Source organism: Micrasema longulum, unplaced genomic scaffold (genome assembly GCF_059751315.1).
Source record: "Micrasema longulum isolate JH-2025_06_02 unplaced genomic scaffold, ASM5975131v1 h1tg000501l, whole genome shotgun sequence".
NCBI classification, from domain to species: Eukaryota; Metazoa; Arthropoda; class Insecta; order Trichoptera; family Brachycentridae; genus Micrasema; species Micrasema longulum.
The window spans coordinates 521,819-544,908 of record NW_028277698.1 but is presented as its reverse complement, the minus strand read 5'-3'; the positions used below and the strand labels follow the sequence as shown (position 1 = coordinate 544,908).

The window sequence follows — 23,090 nt, the reverse complement described above, 5'->3', positions numbered from 1 at the left end:
TGCCCAAATTTATAATAATCCCTTCTGAATACTCCATGATCATCTTGATCCAACTTACTTCAAGTCTCAAAAATTGAATGCTGCTGTATAAGAATTTAATAATAATATACAGTAGAACTCCCAATTATCCAAACGCCGACTATCCGAATCACTGATTATCCAAATTGCTTTCAGAATTTCAGAAAAAAAAATCAACATGGAAACGTACTGCGATTCGCAAAATAATGATTCTGTCTATGCGTGCTATTGTCCTTTCCTCTGCGAATCGTCCTCCCTTCCTCCACTATTCTTTTTGATAAGTCAGTCAGTATGTCGTTATTATTATTATGGATAACTTATATAGCGTCATTTTTGTAATATAATACCTCAAGGGCGCTTTACAAAGTGATTATATAAAGATATAAATTAAATTTTAATTTAAGAAAATCAATGTACTTTGTCACCACATGCTAAGGATTTATTCAAATGATTTAGAGAACGAGGTGGTTTTACGTTTTTTTCGAAACATCACTTCACTCTCACAGTTTCGCACCTCAGCTAGGAGAGCATTCCATGCCATAGGGCCTGCGACCGCAAATGCGCATTCGCCGAATTTAATGCGCTGTTTGCGTAGAGGTATAATAACTTTTCCTTTCAACGTAGATGTAGCTGATCTAAGCTGTCTGATCTAAGACGTCTGTTAGCTAGTTCATCTGGAATGCAGAGTTCCCTTAGATATTCTGGACCAGAGTTGTGCAGTGACTTATACATAAGCCAACAGAGTTTGTATTCCACCCTCTGTGGAAAACCTAGCCAATGTAATTCTCGAAGTAGTGGAGTGATATGACTGAACTTAGAGATTCCAAAAATAAGTCTTGCTGTGGCATTCAATACAGACTGTAGGCGAGACGTTGACCTGTACTGTACTAATGTACGACACTTGTAACTTCACTTAACATGTAAAAGTGTTACCTTTTCAGTTAATTAATTAAAAGCTCTTTTCTTTAAAATTATTTTTTTCTCCCATTTTCAATATACAAACGGTAATGAATTAAAATAGACCCTTTTTTCAGAAAAAATCCAACTATCCGAATTTTCGACTATCCCAATGGGGTCCGGTCCCAATTGATTAAGATAAAAATTGGAGTTCTACTGTAGATTCAATTAAATTATTTAGTTTTTTTAATATTTTGCATAAATTCTTTTTGTATTACCATTTGTATTTTTGCATATCTTATCAGATTGATATAATCACGATAGAATGTATTTTTCATCTATCGTTACTAAAAATAATACTACTGTCACCATCTATGCCAAATATCAGGTAACTCTTTACACCTGTAATGTTTAACATTCATAATGAATCTCACATACGTATTTTCAACCTGATAGATGGTATTATCTAGTTATATGATAACGTTTTTATTATCTCTTATCTACAAGCTAATTTCCCTATTAAAACTGCTGATTCTATTGGCTCGTTTTCTTTCATAAAGATAATCTTTTACTTATCAACTTGTGATATGCATTATTGATGAATGTCGCACCAGAATCTTGTAAAATTTAGGGGCGATGTGTTAAATAAACCAATTAACATTTGTTTGGATGCATCTCCACCTGATATTTGTGTATTTAAATTACTAAAATGTGGTGGACCCATCTGTTCTTTGTTTTTCTATTCTGTTATTTACCTGTGATTATTTCGGATTCAATACATTCTGATAGAGCTTTTCATACTAAAGGTGTGTATTATATTGAAATAATATTTATATTTGCATTTTCAATAATATTATGTAGATAGTGCCTTATATATTGATAAAAAATAAGTTGTTTTTATCATTATGGGTAACTTACATAGTACAAAGTGAACGGCTTTGTGGTGTAGTGGTCAGCGCGTTTGCCTACCTTGCAAGATGTCTCGGGTTTGATCCTCGACATTGTTGACGTAAAATATTTATTTAAAAAGGATTGTTTACCTTAGAACACGTGGATCCTGGACTGGCACCTGAAGCGTAAGTCCGATCATCTTACGCTGCGATTGGTGTACCCTATGCACCATTAGGTGCAGAAAGAGAATGATAATGATGACATAGTTTAATTTCATTAAAATAATAACTCGAGAGAGCTAAACACGCTCAATATAATATAATTTTAAATGCATGTTTATTTTAATAATAAAAATTATTTTATATCAAATGGATAATAAAATGATATTGGCCATTAGGATTTTGGGAGATTGATAAAAAAATCAATGTAACTTATTATGTATATTTATTTATTTAAATAAAGCAAATATCACATAAAATAGTAACATATCCCAACTCCATGAGACCGGAAACCCTCTGTTGAATTGGGATTTAACAAAATGGAAAGTGGAAGCATACATATTATTTAAAAATACAAAAAATATACACATAAATTTCATATCACCATCTTGACAACTCGCAGCACCATATTATAATTATTAATAAATAAAAGTCTCCCATATAACCTACGTATAATTTTTAAAATCTGCTTGACAATTGTAATACATTTATCTCTATTTTGAAACTTGGCCGTTTAAATATGATTGTGTATCTAGTCACGTCGAACGGGACTTCGGTTGACATTCTTTATGTGTAAATTATTGGGAAAAATTTATGTAAAAATTGCATCAAAATTCTTATCTCATTGATGAATTATTTTAATTATGATAAGAATTAGTTTATTTCTAATATTTTATTTAGGTAATGAGACTGAAATATGACAATCCATCACAACTTTCTAAAAATTCATGTTTTCCAATTTTATTTTATTTTTTTGCCTGAAACTCATTTTAGAATGTGGAATAACAATGATAAATTATTTTTCTTTAATATTTATGTACATTTGTTACAAATTAAGAATATCTTGTTAAATTTGTAGGCATATATTTTTCTCACTAAAGGTGAATTTTCTTGTGTACCTCAAAGTATATATATTTTTTTATAAATGAAAAAAATAAACAAATATGTTGTAAACACAACACATATTATGTGAATTTACTTTTTGGTTTTCAGAGATCACATGTGAACTTCTAAAGACACCTTGTAAGAAAGATATCGATTGCGAAGAAATTATAAAAGATAATGTCATGTGTACAAAGAATAAAAAATGTTCTTGCGAAACTAATTACGAATTGAAAGACAACTGCACACTTTGCCAAAAATGTCCAGGTAAATAATTTTATATTTATAATATTCTGAATATGTATAAATTTTTGTGGATGAATTTACATATCTATTTCATTCTTGAGGAATTTTACCAGGAGACGGGTTGTGGTTCTGTGGGCACTATCGCAGACTCTGAATCTAAGAATATCCGAGATTTGAATCCTACTCTAGTACAACTTGTTTTCCATTTACTAACGCAATTATTTACTATGATATTTTTTTACATTTATTTTATTCTTAACCAAAACACTATAATAATCAACAATATTTTGAGTTTGTCCAAATTTTTGTAGACAAGGACTGGATTCAACTCCCTGAGAAGCTGTTTATATTTACATATTACAACCAAGATGAAGAACATTTTAGAAGGCAATATAGAAGTCCAGGCATTCACAGGGCTAATGACCTGTCATTGGCTGGTTTATGTGACCACTTTACATACTGTGTAACATTCACCATTCTGCCCATATTTGAACATCTATATTCCTTCAATTCTCTCATCTGTTGATGTTTGTGAAGTTAAAAAGCTATAACCTTTATTTATGCGGGTGAGATTCATCTAATTGAATTATTTCACCTACATACAGGCGTTGACTAGTAAAAGTGGGAAAAGTGGCCACTTAAACCAGCCAATGACAGGTCATAAGCCTTGTGGATGCCCCTGGACTTCTATATTACCTTCTCTAAAATGTTCTTCATCTCTGTTGTAATATGATACTATAATAATCATTATTCCAAGTTCCTAAGTAGACAATATTTACAGAAAAAAAGATTGTTCAGTTAATCAAATAAAACAAAATATAACATTATCACATCTTTGAGATTTCCAAATAATTTTTAAATATGTATTAAAACTGTAACAAATGCACCTAAATTGTATTTCATTAAATTAAATAAAAATGTCCCCAAAATTATAATATTTGGGTGAATTCATACGAATGAAAATATTTATTTAAAAAAAAACAATGCAGTAAAAATATCTATATATTTAAAGTTTATATTATTTACACAAACTTAGACTATTAATTGTAAAAACCTAACTCGCGGTTTTGTTTTTGTTTTTCTTTTACGTATCTTCTCATTAATGCAAACTTTTTACATAACATTAATACGAAATTTGAATATTAACTTTTCTATTCAAAGTATATTGACTTGATGTCACAACAAATATTATATTTACTTGGGGGGCTGATACACTAGCTCATGACTCACCAGAATATTTAAATATAATGATATCAGTAAAAAATCATTAGTTTTCGAGGTATTGTCTTTTTTTAATTTCGTGAAAATCTACGCCTTATATCAGTTTCTCATGTGCTAGGATTCTAATTTGTTTTAAGTAATTGTGAATAACCGTGCTGCTGATCACAGTCCAAAATAATACTAATAGTGCTGTATCTTTGCAGGAAAACAAACATTAACATCCTTTCACGAAATTCATTAGTAAAAACTGGTTTATCAGTTAACTTTGAGACTATATATTGTAAAAAACGAATGATTTTTCACAAAGTTCATATTTTTGTATTCTGATGAAACACTAGCTGGCATATAAGCCCTCGAAGGGAATATGTTTGTTTATAGAACATCTGGTAAAGGGAGGCGTACAGCATCTTTGTTTTTAAAAATTAAAATAAATATAATATTTCAAAACTTTATTTTTTACATCTACCACAACATGAGAAATTTGATATTGCACGGTTTTGAAAATTATGTCAGTCAAATGTCATCCTTCATGGTCCACACACTCACGATGCCTTTTTTGGAAGTTTTCATGCACTCTCGAGCATGACAAATGGAATATTGGCAATTTGTACCCGAATTGAAAACACCTGTAGGATTTCCAGGGTCTGGGGACAATTGCTGTAAACAAGAAAGATGAGCTGCCTGGAGACAGTTTCTCTAAAAACGTCCACTAAAACCCTTGCTGTGTGAGCTATGGCCTCATTTTGTTTGAACCACACATCCGCTAGTTCCATAGCTTCAAGAACGGGGATAATAAATCTTAGATCATGGTCAAATAATGTGTTGCATTCACGGTTACAGCACGACCATTCTCTTAAAAAAAGTAAGGGCCGATTATCCCTATTCTTGATATGGCACTCCATACAGTGGACACTGTCCGAGTGAAGGGGTATTTGATAAAGTTCTCTGGGATTGGCTTCACTCCAGTAACGCATATTATACAGAAAGCCTGCTCCATGGCCCGTGTGAAAAGTAGGTCTCTATCGAAAAAAGCTCTTCACCCACCAATGCATGTTTGTGATAAAAAACACAAATTTCCCATCTGTATTCTTCTAACGAGAACATCTCCTATCCTCTGTTACCCACTTGATCTTCATGGCCCCCCTTTCAAAAAACTTACCTGCCATGCCCCACCCTGTAATATATATATATATAGGCGGCCTCCGTGGTGTAGTGGTCAAGACGCTTGACTCATGCACGGAAGGTTCCGGGTTCGATTCCCGGTGAGAACACGGAAAATAAAAATGTGATTTTTCTCAAGCCTGGGTGTTCTGTGATGTAATTCACCACTGTAATTGGGCCTCCTGGCCTGTTGTGGTGCAAAAAAAAAAAAAATAATAATAAAAAAAAAATATAACCAATTATAGTAATTTTGATAGAAAACACAGGTTTTTTATTGAAAATGGTAAATTTTTTATTGATTCATAAAGTATACGATATAGGGTTTTATGTATGAAATAGCTTATTGTATAAATTGCCTCCACGGCTTGACTGGCACTTATGCACTCTTTTGTTGTAATTTTCCATGACCGTTTTGCATAAATGTGGGTGAATTTCATTGATACAGCACTCAATTTCCTGCTTCAAGGCGTGAGTGGTCGTAGGCTTGTTGGAACTTAGACTTAGAAAGACTTCAAAAAACCCCAAAGATAAAATTTCAAGGGCGTTAAATCGCACGTTCTGGGCGGCCCATGGAAATGAATCATGTAGTAATTTATATGTTTCTTTGGCTGTATGGCATGTGGCACCGTCTTGTTAAACCACATGTCGCCCACATCCATATCTTGCAATTTAGATACAAAAAACTGGATTATCATGTCGTGATAGCTAGCACCATTAACAGATATTGCCTGACCAGCTGTATTTTCGAAGAAGAATGATCCAATGATGTCTCCGGCCCAAAATCCGCAGTTATGAAAGCATTTGTTTCTTGGATTTTTTGAACCCTAAATGCGACAATTTTGACGATTCACAAAGCCGTCAAAATGAAAATGAGCCCCATGAAGTTCCGAACTTGTAGCTGCCGAACCTTTCTTTATTTTCAAGATATTTCTCAACGGTGAAAACGCATAGTTTTTTCATGAATCTGAACTATTAATTATCACGCTGTCTTTTTTTTATTCGTTTGCAGCAATTCACTCCACAAATGGCACAAAAGTGAAATCTTGCATTAATTTTGGGACTCCTGTTATATAAATATATTTAATATATTCAGGTTCAAAGCTGACAAAATCGGCGTTTATTTTAATTGAGTACAGGTTTATTCTTACAATAGGGATCACAAATAATGAGGTAAAAAGGGTAGTTAATATAAATTGTAAGTATTGTTGCTAACTATCTCACTAGGTATAACCTGTTCTGAGATAGCTAGCAATATAATATATACCTATTTGTTTAATGATTTGGTACGTCTTGGCATTTATACAAAAATAATTGCTTACTATTTTCTCCATTACTTATTAGAATTCTGGATAATGTTTTTTGTTTTTAGTTACAGCTGATCCATGCAATAACAACTTTTGCTGTGATCCCAATGGCGAAAATACAAAATGTTACAAAGATGCATGTGAATCCTGCCCAAAAAATGGAGGATCCTGCGGGTATTATAATGATTATAAATAAGTTCATAAGTGTATTAGAATAAGTATAAATATTGTGTTGTAAAAGTCAGCCTCGTGGTGTAGTGGTCAAGAGGTCTCAGGTTTGATTCCCGACATGGTGGAGATAAAATATTTATTTAAAAAGGTGTTTTTACACTAGAATATTTCATAATCCCTGGGCTGGCACCTGAACCATAAGACTGATCATCATACCTTCATGTAACAAAAATGATCAAGATTGCTGCGATTGAATGGAGTGCCCTATGCACTATTAGGTGCGGAAAGGGGATGATAATAATGAAATACTATTAGACTAATTATTATCATAAAACTAAATAAATTCAATAGTAAAAATAGAAACTGTTTTAAGTATATACAGGATTACTGGTTAAGTCATCCTAGATGATTTAAGATGTTGTAGTTTCCATCATTCCTGACATATTTGACTATGAAACACCATACCCCCAAACTTAACCGTTTTCAAAATATTGCATAGTTTTTTTTTTTTTTTAAATTGGATTTTTGTCTATTGGTCTAATTTTTTTGGATTTTTTGCCTCTAATTTATTTGTATTTGCGATTTTTGTATAGTAGATATGTTGCTTTATTATTCTTAACCCGAAAATTGCAGTTTACTAAACAGACTGGGTCGTAGTAGACAATTGATAGTTATAAATTGAAATAAATTCGTAAAATATTTTTTTTTCTTTCCGAAATATTTTTTTAAAAATGTCCATGACAGTTATACTGCAGATGAATTAAAAAATATTTACGTTTTATCAGCTATCCAACAAGGTATAACAAGCTATAGCCCATAGATTTTCTATCATGTTAAAATCTGGGCTATTTGCTGGCCATGAAAGGTAATTCATTCCCAATGGTTCTTTGAGCTGCGATACCTGATGAAGAAAAACACCAAAATTAGTCTCAAAAATGATAAATGCAATAAGTTAAACCATCAATACGCATTAAAAAAAAAATACACACTCACAGAATGAGCCCGATGGCAAGGTGCAGAATCATCCTGAAATACAGGGTCATCAATTTCTTCAGTTATGTTCTCGATTGTTGGCACAACACCCTCTAAAATTATTTAATTATATTTTTCAGCATTCACTGACCCTTTTATCATTATTGAATTAGCGACACCCAATTTTGTGATGCATCCCCACACCATGATATAAGGCGAATGTTTAACTGTGGGTGCAAGATATTCGTCACTATATCATTCTCCAGCTTGGCAGCTGTGTCTGGTCTGGACCAATCAAATTAAATTTTGATTCATCAGAAAATACAATTCTTTTGCAATCATTCTATGTCCAATTTTTTTTCTTTCGCCCAGTACATCGGCAACGCGGAATATTTTGATTTTTGGCAATAGAAGCTAAAAAAGAAAACACTTCATTTTTCATTACCTTCTTTCATATCCCCTCTATCCCACCTGCTGACAAGCCTCAAAATAGAGGCTTAGCGGGTTATTCCTTAAAAAAAAAAAAAAAAAAGCAGTATTTTTAATAATATTGTAAATGCTTTTTTTCAGAAATCATAGTTTAAATCAAGATATATTGCTCACAGCTACCCAGATAGCAATGTGCGGTACATTGATTTTGGGAATCATAACTATTTTGATCCTTCTATGGAAACTGTGTTCTGAAACACGATATGGGTGAGTTATGGAAAAGTTTCTTAAAATTAAGTTTCTCTAAAATGTACAAAAAAAACTTTTTTTTTTAATCAACACATTTTAAATACACAAACCTATGTCTTCATCATCTTAATATAAGCTTGCCAATTGTAAATGCCCAATTAAAAATCCATAGATTTTGTAGTAGGTACAACTAAAATTATAAATGGATGCCTAGATGTCGCATGCAAAAATGAAAGTGAAAATTTGAAAAATCTAAATCATTAAAAGTTATTTAAATAGCGCAGTAAAACATTACTTTCAACACTTTCACTGTATTTAAAAAAAAAAAAAAATCTATGGAAAATGGAATACAGTATCTATAATCCAAGCCTATTCAGTTTAGCAAATTTCCGGATTACAGCCCGTGTGACAAGTGATATTCGAAGTTATTTTATCGACTTTTGAAAGCATTATAATATATTATATTCCCTCATACCAGTACTTTTGCTGATTGGAAATATTTGGTACGAATAAAATATGTAGTGTAATGTAATATATAAAGTAAAATTATGTATTTTGTCATAAATAATTAATCTGTATTATCTAAAAATTTATCATAGGAATATTAATATTATTGGTAATTTCCGTGTTAAGAAAGAATGTGATACCGTCATGTGAGGTATGATTGAAAGCCTCTGTATGCATACCTCATTAGATAGAAGAGAATGATTTCTTTTTTTAAATTATCGATTGATTATCTTTTTGTTAATTATAAGAACTATTGTCGTGTGTTTTTACTGAATTCAATAAAATACAAAATCATCAAAAAAAAGTCTAGGCTAAGTACGAGAAGTATCTGGTAATTAGTAAAAGGTTCCTTTTTATTATTGAAGTGGAATATCATCAGCATCTACGATGTTAGATAATATATTATCGTCGCCGTTCAGGCAAAAGTCACTAACCCTTGAAGTGTTTTTTTTTGCACCACAACAGGCCAGGAGTCCCAATAACAATGGTGAATTACAGCACAGAACACCCAGGCTTGAGAAAAATCACATTAGAATTTTTGTGTTCTCATTGGGAATTGAACCCGAAACCTTCCATGCATGAGTCGATAAGAAACTGCTTCACCGCGGAGGCTGCCAATTTTAAGCTGAATATGCCATTCAAAGCGTAAAATTATGTTCTTGCAAAAGTCAGTTAAAAAAAAGTTGCGTAAGTCAAAATTATTTGTTAGTGAAAAACAGTGGTGTGACTTAAATAAAATAATAGAGATAAAATTGATAGAATAAAATCTCAACAAGCATAAATCACTAAAGGTAAATAGAATTTATTGACAGTTCAGGCAGATTTTTATAATTTTTTAAGTATTACAGTTTTCTTCTTAAAAACGATATTTTGTTTGTGTTTAGATATTTTTGTAATAAAACAATAAACATGTTGAAATATTTGTTTATATTGAGCATACTTTTAATAACCAAATATAATAATTATTTGTAATATTTCCTTTCTGTCACTTACTCTTTTGGGTTGCATTGTCCAGATTATAAACAAGCAAAAGTCAATAAGCCAAATTTTCTTTAAAAAATTTCTTCTCTTTTTTTAAAAAAAAAAAACCTTCCAGATAGATGAAAATTCATCTGAAAGAGAAAGTTACCAATGGAATTTATAAAAAGACATGAAGGATAAAGGATGATCTAAAAAGACACGCTGTATCCATAAAACTTCCAAATCACAAAAATCTGATTTTTCCCTGGTCTCCAAACTTTCAAATTGCGATTTCTCAAAATGCTATTTTTTGGGTTAGTGACTTTAGCCTGGATATAATACCTCTTATTCCTCAAGCATTATTTTTGGGTATTTATGGCGCAAAGTTAACTGTAAACATGGTATGGGAAAATATTCTCCAATGTGTCCTTATACAAACAGCAAAGCGGCATTTATGTACATTAGTACGTTTATACCTTTCAGCATTTAATTAAATGGTACAAGTGATGGATCATAAATAATTTTATGGCGAGGATATAATACCTCTTATTCCTCAACATTATCAAAATGAGTTTTTTGCGATATTTTACACCACCTGAATAACATTTTGATTCATAGGCTGCCTGAGTGGAGTATAGTTTGGAAGAAGAAACATAACTGTAATTTGTCCATCATCACTTATACAGTGAAATTTGAATGGTCAGGAGCATTAAAAGTATTTCTCTTTTTTTTCAAAATAAAATACATTCCTAGCAGAAAGTTAGTTCGAACCATCCACAGATAGTAATGGTTTGTGTTATGGCAGACGACGATCCCCTACCAGTAGCAGAGCACGAGACAGTGGTGGCAGCAGTGGGTCAGGGGGCTCCCTGCAGAGGGTGGTGCGAGAGCGCATGAGGGATGCCCCCCCTCCCTACTGCCGAGCCCTGCCCCCCCCGGAGGACACTCCCCCGCCCTACCATCTTCTCAGCAACTCTGGTTATGTGAATGCGTCTTTTGTAAGTATATTATAATGTTACTAGACAGTAACATCACATATTAAGACTAATAAGAAAATGTAAGGCGTATGTGAAATGTATTTATTCAGTTGGCATTTATTTTGTAGAACTCCTACTATTATTTTAATGAGTTTTTATTAATGAAATTAGTAGACTCAAATCAGAGTTTGATTTTAATATCAAAATTACAAATGTTATGTGTTGCACCTGAGCGACAATAATAACACAAGTCGAAAATTGTATATATTTCCTGTCCACACAATTAACGGCATGATTCTTTAAAATATTTATGTGACCTTAAAAGCAAAAATGACAATGTTATACCTAGCATGTTTTTTTCTCAAATTTAAGGATGATTACAAATACAAATAAAATTCAAAAAAGGTATACAATATACATTACAGATATAAGTATTTTGTTTACCTTTATAATTCTTGACAATTTTACATCGATTGATAAGGTGGTTGGTAGGTTTACTCATTAAGGTTTAAAAAAAACAGATAATTTTTGGTAATCATTGTTAGTCCACATATTGTCACATACATACAATACTCACCCTCACTAAGATGTACAATAATAACTCTGATACACTAAAACAAGTACCTACTTATAATAAAAGTTATTCTCTTAATGTAATTGATACACATTAATTTTATAAATATATTTCTACCGACAAATTAAAACCATCGTATAAATTCTATAATGTGTTTTGTTTTTATTATAAAAATTAAAAATAATAATATTATTAGTTACAGGATTCACCACGCTTATTTGTATGGCTTGTCAGTGGGGATCTTTTTAAATTTAAACTCATTTCAAAAATATTCCTAAATTCCTATTTTGCCAATGTCATAAATAGCAATATTACGGGAGAGTAATTTTTTTAGCCATTTTGTGACGTTTTTTTGGCATAGCGTTTTGGTGTGTTTGATTACAAATATTAATAAAAAACATTATCAGATTTGTATTTATATATACATAGATATTTTATAATAGTTAAATATATTGTTTATTTGATTGACATCGTCTGTTCAAAATGCTGAAAACAAAAAAATGAAATCTGACATTAGCCCTTTTAGATCCAAGACACAAAAATAACAATTGAGAAAATATATTAAATTAATGAGCAAATCAACAACATTGATGAAAATGTAAATGATATTTACGGTGCGTACGTTGATAGATGCAGAAAACGAGAAAGACATGGTATGACCAAATTCGATATGAAAATGGACATGTCAAAAGTCAGAATAATCAGCGTTTGTGCATGATAAGATATATGAATATGGAGGAAGTAAGAACTGTATGCAAAGACATACTAATGTGGCATTCTATCCCTTCTGCCTACCTGGTAAACAGCGCAATGGTTTGACAAGCGGTTTTACTTGTGAAAGCTGTCAGTTTGCTAACAGTATTTTTTTTAATTCCAGGAAGGAGACCTTAGTTTGCCTCCCCCCGATTACACTACTGTGATGGAAGCGAGTGAATCACCCCTTAATAGTTCATCATCTGTACACGAAGAAACCCACAAGTCTGATGCATCAGTAGCGGCAGATAATTTGGGTGCCAAGAATAATGAAATAGTATTTAATTCATCAATATTGCATATATAAATCCATGTTTATGTTTAATAATCTTTTCTGGAGAACAAAACAATGTAAATCGGGGTAAAAGATCATAGACATTTTTATTAGAACGCTAGCTGTAATATGAGTCATTTACACTTTCAATAAACAAATAAGAAAATATTTTCTTATAGCAAAATATCTCGTAATGTTATGACTTTCTGACGAACTTATTTGAATTGTCTTCATATTCAATTTTATTTTTACTTTGTTAAAATTGTAAGTTGTGAACTAATGTAAAAACCTTACATTTTCCTTATAAATCGTTGCTTCAAATGGAAATAGCTATAATAATTATTTATTATTTTGATACAAACACCGAATGCTCCAAATACAATTATTACGAGTATACTTAAGTATATACCTTTCATTTAATAAAAATGTGATAAAAATTTTATATATAACAAAAAATGAATTTTAATACGACTAATTTATTTGTTAAGATACAATTAAAATATTTTTTTTGAATGTCAATAATATTTATTTTAATTGAGCTTTGAATCAATGAAAAGCTACTTATATTTTCATATAAATAAAATATTTTAATTTAATTACTCTGCATTTATTCGCCTCTGTTCCCCTCATTATAAACAAACCGTCACGCCGTTTCTCCGTAAGGGTAGGCAGAGAGGATAGAACGCCACAACACTCTTTTTTTGCATACATATCTCGCTTCCTCTACATTCATACATCTTATCATGCACGCGCGCCGATTATTCCGACTTTTGATATGTCCATCTTTAAGTATTTGTTGGATTTGGTCATGCCATGTCTTTCTCGGTCTTCCTCTATTTCTGCATCCATCAACATTCGCATTGTAAATATTCTTAGCCGTTCTTTTGCTGTCCATTCGTTCTACATGTCTAAACCAGCGCAGAGCTCTTTTCTTGATTTTGTCGATAATGCTTGTCTCAGCCTTACAAAATGTACGGATCTCAACATTTGTGCATCTATCGTACATAGTTTTACCACACATTCGCCTGAGAGATCGCATTTCGACAGCATTCAGCCTACTTTCATCCCTGTTTTTCCAAGTCCACACTTCGCTTCCATACATCAGGGACGGGACCAGGACTCCGTTGTGAACTGCCAATTTTGCCTCTTGTGACAAACATTTATTTGCCAAGGGTGATTTAAGTGCACCGTTTACTCTGATCCGGCACTCACCCTCCTTTCAATATCTTTCTCAGCCATTCCATCCCTAGTGAACATACTTCCCAGATACACAAATTCCTCTACTTGTTTTAGTATAACTCCATTCACAGTGATTTCACATTTAGTCATACCTTCATTTCTTTCAAAAACCATCACATTCGATTTATCGATATTCATCAGCAAATCGCTTCTCTTGCATACATCATAGACCTTTGTTACCGAGAATTGCAGTTCCTCTTTGTTGTTAGCAAGAAGTACAGCATCGTCAGCATACAAAAGACAATTGACATTTAAATCACCCATTTTTGCTCCCATTCTTAAGCCTTTCAGTTCTTTCATGCAGTTATCGATATACACGTTGAACAGCCATGGTGACATCACACATCCCTGCTTCACTCCTTTATGAATGTCAAACCACGATTTGTATGATCCGTTTACTCTAACACATTCTGTGCTGTCTTTATACAGAGAAGCAATAGCACGTGTTAGATTTCAGCTCACTCCGTACTCCGATAACACCTTCCATAATTTTTCTCTGTCAACTCTATCAAACGCTTTATTTTTCGCTCATTATAAATTAATATTATTATTCTTTTAGTCAGAGGCCGTCCATGCCCATATGTCGTACACAAATAATGAAAAATGTACATTTTTTGTATGATTTCTTCCAGCATCTTCGAGCATTATTTTTCATGTGATGATCCGAGCTCTTTTGCTTTTGCAGTAATTTAACCCCCATAAGTTTATACTATAAGAATGTGTAACAAAATAAACGTTCAAATCGAAAGGTTGACCCCTGAATTGACCACCTCTAAAGATATGTTAACAATTTTTACTTATTACCTATTTTATTGCATGCATGTGATCTGCGACCGTCAAGACATTCAGTGTGATGATAATAATTATGTTTCATATTTATCTCTCATTTTTTTTGACAAACTTTTAAAATGAGTCAAGTTGATGTATTATTATTACCATAGTAAATTTACCTCTAAATTCTTTTTTAAGGCAATGTTTTTAATTTTTTTTTAAATGTTACCTCTTAATTCATTGTTAAGATATTTTTTTTAATTCCTTTGACCCTCCCTCCCTGGTGATGTGTAGCTAGTACACATTGCGTCTAATAACTATAATATCTTTATAAATATAATAAATATTAAATACGTACTGCTTCTGCGTATTTTATATGGTTAGAATTAGACTGCTCTAGCGTGATCTGTCGTGGTGCGCCACCATGCAGTCCCGGTCCGATGACTTTAAGGTCTGCACCAGAGTGAGAGAGGGGGTTTTAAGTGTGTCATAATACACCACAATGTCTCCTTAACTCGTTAAGTCACTGTTCACTGCTATGCAAACACTAACGTTCCTTAACAAGAACCACAACGAATGATTAATAAAAATGATAGAACAGCCCTCAGCACACCTTACCACTCTACAACACGACACAACAATGTAATTATCCCTTAATTCGCCATCACGACACACCAGACCTCAAAACAAAAGTGTAATCCTACCTTTAGGCTTTTTCAAAATATTAAACACTCTCGGTGCGATGAAGGAGAGGTGCCACTGAGTAAAGGTCGTGCAGGTTTTGGGTATAACATAATTCATATGCTGGGAAAACCTCGCATGAACATTTTTCTGAGACCTATTGTCCTGTTTATATATTTCTTATCACACTGTCATGCATATATAATATTTCTGTTCATGTATAACATAAATAAAAATCTTAGATTTAGTTTGGAAAACATACTCAATTAGTGTTACCTCACCAATAATAAAAAAAATATTTGAAAAAACTCAAATGAGGAATCTTTGTCAATGGACCACAACAATAAAGTCTCAGACGATCAGATAGATAATTTATTATCAACTATTATGATACCATTTATCAACTCTTATCAATAAATTAATTTCCTTATTTTAAATCCACAGTTTTGATTGGCTTTTGTCCTTTCATTATAGATAACTTATACATTACTGACGGATACTATACTAAAATTTTGCAAAATAATAATGCATCGGGTAAAATAATTTTGTAATGTTTTTAATAAATCTCTATCAAATATTATTTGTGTAGTGTAAATCTGTTCACATTTGAAAAATGGATTTTATACATTTTCTATTCTACATTTTGTTTCAATGTTACTTCTCTGTGATTATTTCGAATCCAATAAATTCAGAGAAAGCTTTTACTAAAGAAGGTGCGTAATATATGACTTTTTTGTTGTAATAACCTAACTTACATTGTATTCAAATTTAAAAAATAACTCAGCTCAACTAGTTATGTATGTATTGTCTGTTTCAGATAATAATCTAAGTAAAATCCTTTGTTGTGTCAATAAAAATATTACGCATAATGCAATATGTGATTCCTGTCCAAATAATGAACTTCCATCCTACAGGTATTTAAGTTAATTATTTATTCTAACAGAACCTACAAAACATTTCATTTGCCTTCCTCAAAGCATTTTTCCAATTTTATTACCGAAAATCCATGTTTTGGATATTTGTAGCACTAACTTTGTGGTTCAATGTTATATTTTAAAGAAATAAATATTATATAACCCTGAAGAGGACAACGTGAGTTGCCGAAACTAGTCGGTTGTGATAATAAATAAGTGGTTCATAAGTCAAAGTAATTTTATTTATTCCTTTAAAAAGAAAATCAACGTAGTATATCAGTTGTGATCCCTGATCCATGAAATACAGAATAATTTCCCTTTTTCAATATGTTTTTCACAGAAGATGTAGATTCATAAACTGCTGTGGTGAAATATTAAGTTAAATATTACTGAAATTTATCTGGATTTTTTTGATCAGAATTCAGGATGGTGAAAGTAATCTTATAAGTGCAACCCAGATAGTCATGACGTATGGAACTTTGACTTTGGGAATCATAACTATCTTGATACTTCTATGGAAATTATGTTCTGAATCACTTAATGCGTAAGTATCTCTGTAAAAAAGTTTACTATAGTTTTCATTAAATTGTCTAGTCAAATAAAAAAAACTATCACAGTTTATTTTTGTTCCGCTACAGCTATTGAAAAAGATTTATGAACTTTTCAAAATTTATATTTATACAGTAGTACAAATGGATTGCATGTGTCTGCCTCATGGTCAATTGGTCAGCGTGTTTGCCTACTGTGATAGAGGGCTTTCCGACATAGTTAACATTAAATATTTATTTAAAAAGGTGTTTTTGTTTTAACACTGAATAACTCCCTACAGAGTTACTCAGATCTGAATTTCTCTTCCTCCTCTCCTCCAGCCTGTCTGGAAACATTTGACCATACTCAAAATATTGTTTTATAACCTAAATAAGAAGTTAAAAATATTGCTGTTGCAGCTACAATATAAACAAATGTTCATTTTTTCTAAATGATTCTTTCAGAACTATACTTAATTAATTTTTATCAAAAATGTTAGTTATGGCATTTCTCCAAATAATGGCTGTATATACTCGATTGTTTATATAATGCCATTTCTAATTTTCAAACTAACTAAATAGAAGGCATGCTACAAGTAGTCGAGCTCGAGACACCAGCGGCAGCAGTGGATCTGGGGGTTCCCTGCAGAGGGCAGTGCAAGAGCGCATGAGGGATGCCCCCCCTCTCTACTGCCGAGCCCTACCCCCTCCGGAGGATACTCCTCCGCCTTACTATCTCAGCAACTCCGGCTATGTGAATGCAACTTTTGTAAGTATTGTTTACATGTAAATGAATTTTCCCTAATGCCAGCCAAGAGTAGATATTATTCATTGGAATGAAAATAATTGAATGCACTCAATAACTAAATTCATTTAAATGCAGTAATTTATAATGGACACCATCAGACTTCCTTATTTTGCACTACATAATCAGCCTCACGGGACTTGTCCTCGTGGAAGATCTCTCAAAAGGTGGAAGGACAGCTGGAAGCGAAGAACATGCCTCTGGAGAATAGACCCTATGGTCTATATCTATAGCAATGCCACTGGCTAGAGTTGCCCATACAGAGAAAAAACATTATGTGATTGTATACTACAAGTTAGCTACAGATTACAGCAATACAACGGGCCGTAGGTAATCGTATCCAAACTTGCAAGTGCAAACTGAAACCGTCCGTTACACTTTGTTGTTAAACTAAAAACCAAATGAAAATTTGGAACGCTTTTGTTTTATGCATTAGAGCTAAAAGGTTTCTGTAATGAATTATTACTATACTTCCATTAATAAAATTATAACTAGATCTACATATTTGTAATTTATTCTTGAAACATTTCCTTTTCATGTGTAAAAGCTAATGGATTACAATTTATTATGTACTCAAATTAATTATCCATTATTTTATTTTTTGATTTTCTAGTACCTAATTATCCATTATTTTACGATTTATATATTACATATGTATTTAAAATTGATAGTGCCTTGACAAAGGGACATCTTGTGTTGCCAAACCAGTTAGCATTAAATGCATATTATTTTTCTAATTCAGTTATCTTATTTGACCAATTAAAAATAAATTTAGGATATGAAATACGTTTTTTAAAACTATTGATTTTTGATTTCAGGAAGGTGACCTAAGTGTGCCTCCACCAGATTATAGTGTAATAGTGGGGACAAGTGAGACAAGTGAATTATCGCTTAGTTCATCACCTATAGAAGAGGAAACTCAAAAGTCTGATGAATCAGAAACTGTAGATAATTTAGGGGTGAAAAATGATGAAGTTGTTTTGAATGCATCAGTATTAAATATTTGATATTTTTTTTGTATTTCTAAAGACTATTATGAACCTTTGGAACACTGGCATAATCCAAAATACTATTTACCTCCAAATTTGGTGCACTGCTTATAAATAGTTACCTAGTTAGTTACGGTCGTTTTAAGTTATAATTTCTGTGGCAGTTCGGCAACGATATATTTATAACAGCAACAAAAAAGCGACAGCAACTTTTAGACTGATCTTCAATTTCAATCACAGGTTCTGATCTTACTCCTTATGTAAATATTAACATACTACTGTGCGATTATTTAGATAAAGATCTTTTTCTTCATTGTCAGGTCAATAAAACTGTAAGTGCTGGCTTCTTCTGCTAAAAATCAAATCCATTCAGATAAAATTTCAAATGACGCAACCAAAACTCTTGTGAATTCTTATGTTGTTTCGCATTTAGATTACTGTAATGGAATATACGCAAATCTCCCAAAATACCAAACTGATTGAATAGCAGCAAAGCTTATGACGGGAGTAAAAAAATACCTTCATATCTCACATCTTAGAGATTTGCACTAGTTAAATGCCAGAGAATTAAATATAAAACTGTGCTGGGCAGTTATCAAGTCCTTTCATGAAAATACTCCAATCGGACCTCTGTATTAGGGAAAATACATGTCAAAGAAAATTTACTCTTAGGTCAGTATTTGATTCAGGCAGAGGAAAACTTGTCAAACTCCAGTATCCAGCTCCTCTCTGCCTAGAACCAATTGCCTTCACACTTGCAAATTATCGACAGTCCCAGTCAGTTCAGATCTCAACCGTAATTCCACTACTTTCATTTATCATATCCTCAAATTTAAAATCAGAAAGTTTAATATGTAAGTGTAACCTTAGTTAGAATGTAAGTTTAAGTATATAATTAAAAAGCGCCTTTGAGGTGATTTTTTACAAAAATAGCGCTATTTAAATCAGCCAAATATTATTATTATGACAATGCTAAGTTTCATAACTGAAATAGAGATAAATTAAAAATAATCTGTCAAAACGCTATCAGAGATTATGTAAAACATATTAGCGTTATGAGTCGTGACAGTGTTATATTTGTGTGATTGGCCCAAAAATCTAATTAAAAATAAAAAGTACCTATTCAATTTTTATACAAACATAAGATGGCAAGGCATTCCTGTCACAAGGATCAACTTTAAATTACAGAGAGACATTACCTATTACTGTATTATTTACGAACATTTATATAAATTGTATAATTCAAGCCAATTGTACTTTATTAGTAGGCTTCGTGGTGTAGCGGTCAGTGCGTTTGCCTACCATGCAAGAGGTCTCAGGTTCAATTCCCGGCATGGTTGATATGAAATATTTATTTAAAAAGGTGTTTTTACACTAGAATATTTTAAAGTCCCTGGACTGGTACCTGAAGTGTAAGACTGATCATCTTACCGTCATGTAACAAAAATGATCAAGATATACTGCGATTGGTGTACCAATGCAGTGCCCTGTACACCATTAGGTGTGAAAAGGGAATGATGATGTACTTTACCTACTTTCATATTTCGTAAAACCTAAATCGTATTTTTTTACATTCCACTTACAGGTATTAAGTTTAAAAAATATTTTATTCACATAAAAAAAATTATAGTGTTTTGGATTAAAAATTGACTTCCAACGTAGTAATGATTTATTATGGATTTTTTTGCCTTTCGCATTATTTGAAGAGTGATTAAAAAAGATGGTCATATAGCCATATTCCTCAATAATTCCTTCATCTCTGTTCACATTTGTCAATCTAGATTATTCAAAAAAAAAATTTTTTTAAAAAATACAGTAGTGTTTATACTAACTTCTAATGTCTGTATCTATCTTGATGTAGAGTATTTTTATACAGGAAAATTATTAAACATAGGAAAAAAGGCAATTGACTACATTACTCGTGTTGTGAAATATTTTCATATTTACTTCTTTTATTCCTTAAGTGAAGATACCACGACACAAAAATAAAACAAATTTGAAATTGTATGATGTATTTTTATTTATGGATGATGCAATGTAATAAAATTAAAAGTGTGAATTGTAATAACATTTGTTTTAGGTTCAGTGATTATAAAATAAAAGTACACATAATATTTCTTTCCTCTTTATGTCCCTCGAGGGGAGGTGCTACCATAGCGCGGCACGTATGTGCTAGTTGCCCCGCAACAACAGTAGAAACCCACTGAGCGCATTGGAAAGCAACCGAACACATTTCCACGTGCCTCACTACTGACCTTACTCCCAGGTAAATGCAGTTTATGATACGGAGTAGAAGACTATGCGAGATGAGACATATTTTATTACTTTTATCACAGAACATTATGGCTTATTTTACATAACATTTAACAAGGAGAGCAAACATGACTGCAAATACTCTTACGCAATATAATTTCTTATAATCGTTCGATGATTATGATTTTTATCCGTCATAAAAATGATAACTTTTTGCGAATGTTTTCGGCAAAATGTCAGTTCCTGCTGAGGGGAGGAACATATTTCTGTGATACACTAGTGACAATCGAAGCTTTGTTGAATTAGTGGAAAAGTGGCAAACAACATATTTACAATCTGACATCTGTCTACTATACGTATATACAAAGTAACATTTAAACAGACATTGAGAACTGAAAAAATGATTTCATCCCAAGTGGCTCAGTTTGGAAAAACGCTTCCCAAAACGAACCCGATACACAGTTAACAAATATTTACGGGCTGAGCTATTATTATATTGGAATCTGACAATAGCGTTACAACACGGTCCAAACATGACGTTAAGAGAGAAACCAATTTTGGTATTGGTTCTTACGCTTGCAGGTTAAGGTGGAATAAACAAAAAATCATGAAAAGGGCAAAGAAAAACGAATGAAGCGAAATAAACAAACATCATGAATCATCTAATAAAGTAACTAAAGTATGAAGGGCCCATCCATACACCCTTTCTTACTTTTATAATTATTAATTCAACACAGAGATCAATTTAATATAATAACTGAATGGCCGCCTTGTGAAGGGATCATTATACAGTATGTCACAATGGTGGGGAAACAGGGAGGCCATTCCATTCATTAAGAAAATTACAGAAATCAAAACAACTAAATCATAAGACCGAGGAACTTAAAGACGCAACCGAAAAGTTCCACATATCACATTATCGTTCATGACATGAACTTTACCAACTGGAATAGATAAATTATTTCGTAGTAGTGTATTATGCAATTACAGGCATACCAATATTTTAACGCCAATTAATATGTTTTACAATTTTATTAAACAAATTACTCTGCCATTTTTCAAAAACAGCGAAAGAAATGAGAATCGAACATAAAAATGAAATTACAACATCTACCAAAGTTTCACTCGAGACTTGGCACATTAGGACAATTTGGTCTCACTGTTTAACTGTTTCTAGTAACGCGCTATTAGGGTCAGCACGCTACAAGCAATCCACAGTTGGGGTTCACGTACACGGTCTGGTGGGATTCGCGAGATTCTACAATCTTTACAATTAGCTAACGTAACATTACCATTATATTAACTCGATACTTATACCGCACTATCCGCGTCTACGGTTAAACGTAAAACGAAACAAACGCACGAAGCTCGCGGTCCGTCAAAAGTCCGGCGTTTATTTCGCACTGAACACAATATTCTCCGCACTTCCGCGAGTCAATTGGAAAATTCACTAAAACAATATTCTGTCCGGGCAGCGAGCTGCTCCTCACGCCTGCTTCACTCTCTTCCGGGGCGGACCGATGGGAGGAATCTGCTGCTGTTGTGTGGCCAGCGCACGGAAGGCTTCCGCGATCAAGTGAGGGTGACTGCCGATCATGTTCTTCCAGCCCGCAGTATCCATCACGTCTGTCGCGTGACTTGTGTTGATAAAGTCTATGGTTTGCGCTTTCAGCTGGTCCGCAGAATGGAGGTCCGCTAGTATTAAGGTCTCCGCTGCTGTTTCCACGGAGAGGTTCATGCATAGGGCTTCTTCGCACATCACTTTTAACCTTTCCAGTGCGTACTGAAAAAAAAAAAAACCATCATTATTTTATTTTACTTTTTATAATACGCCCCGCCACTTGTTTGCTCAACCAATAATTAAAATGTTTATTTCATGTATCATCCATCATTTTATATGTAATTAATTTACTAAAATTTCATACATATTTAAATTGTAAAGTCATATTTTTATCAAAGTTTATTATTTTGTCTATCTACATACACATGAAGGTTAAAAAGCAAAAACATGTATGTCCAAATCTTTTTAGACTAATACTGAATTCAAATCTCTCAGGGAGTTAATTAAGATTAACTGATACAGTAAAACTCCAATTATCCGGATCAACGAATGCCGAATTCAGCAATAATAATAAAATTTTATTGCTTTTTAAATAATACAGCAAATTGGAATCACATTAAAAACTTACTTAAACATGTCCAACAAA

General features: G+C 32.4%; 2 protein-coding genes across 8 annotated transcripts in view; one reads left to right on the top strand and one right to left on the bottom strand.

Moving 5' to 3' along the window:
* Positions 1–1,406: 1,406 nt before the first annotated feature.
* LOC148281045 (uncharacterized) lies at positions 1,407–19,800 on the top strand. The gene is made up of 10 exons (XM_088227371.1): positions 1,407–1,721; positions 3,018–3,173; positions 6,904–7,012; positions 8,552–8,677; positions 10,932–11,124; positions 12,555–16,108; positions 16,213–16,309; positions 16,728–16,853; positions 17,419–17,605; positions 18,460–19,800. Exons 1-6 carry the CDS (start codon positions 1,625–1,627, stop codon positions 12,735–12,737), a joined length of 864 nt encoding a protein of 287 aa, XP_088083497.1. The 5' UTR covers positions 1,407–1,624; the 3' UTR covers positions 12,738–16,108; positions 16,213–16,309; positions 16,728–16,853; positions 17,419–17,605; positions 18,460–19,800.
* Positions 19,801–20,625: 825 nt separating this feature from the next.
* rdx (BTB/POZ and MATH domain-containing protein rdx) overlaps positions 20,626–23,090 on the bottom strand; it is a 277,849-nt gene continuing 275,384 nt past the window's right edge. For all 7 annotated transcript variants that reach the window (XM_088227369.1, XM_088227368.1, XM_088227364.1 and 4 more), the window contains one exon: positions 20,626–22,666. In XM_088227369.1, the coding sequence (XP_088083495.1) occupies positions 22,370–22,666 (297 nt within the window). In that variant the 3' untranslated portion in view covers positions 20,626–22,369. The remainder of the gene's footprint in view (positions 22,667–23,090) is intronic.

Excerpts from the sequence above, each read along its gene's own strand:
- LOC148281045 (XM_088227371.1), top strand. The coding sequence starts at position 1,625 with ATGTGGTGGACCCATCTGTTCTTTGTTTTTCTATTCTGTTATTTACCT. Across the intron at positions 7,013-8,551 it reads AAAAATGGAGGATCCTGCGG|AAATCATAGTTTAAATCAAG; the intron begins GTATTATAATGA and ends GCTTTTTTTCAG. Across the intron at positions 8,678-10,931 it reads TGTTCTGAAACACGATATGG|ACGACGATCCCCTACCAGTA; the intron begins GTGAGTTATGGA and ends GTGTTATGGCAG.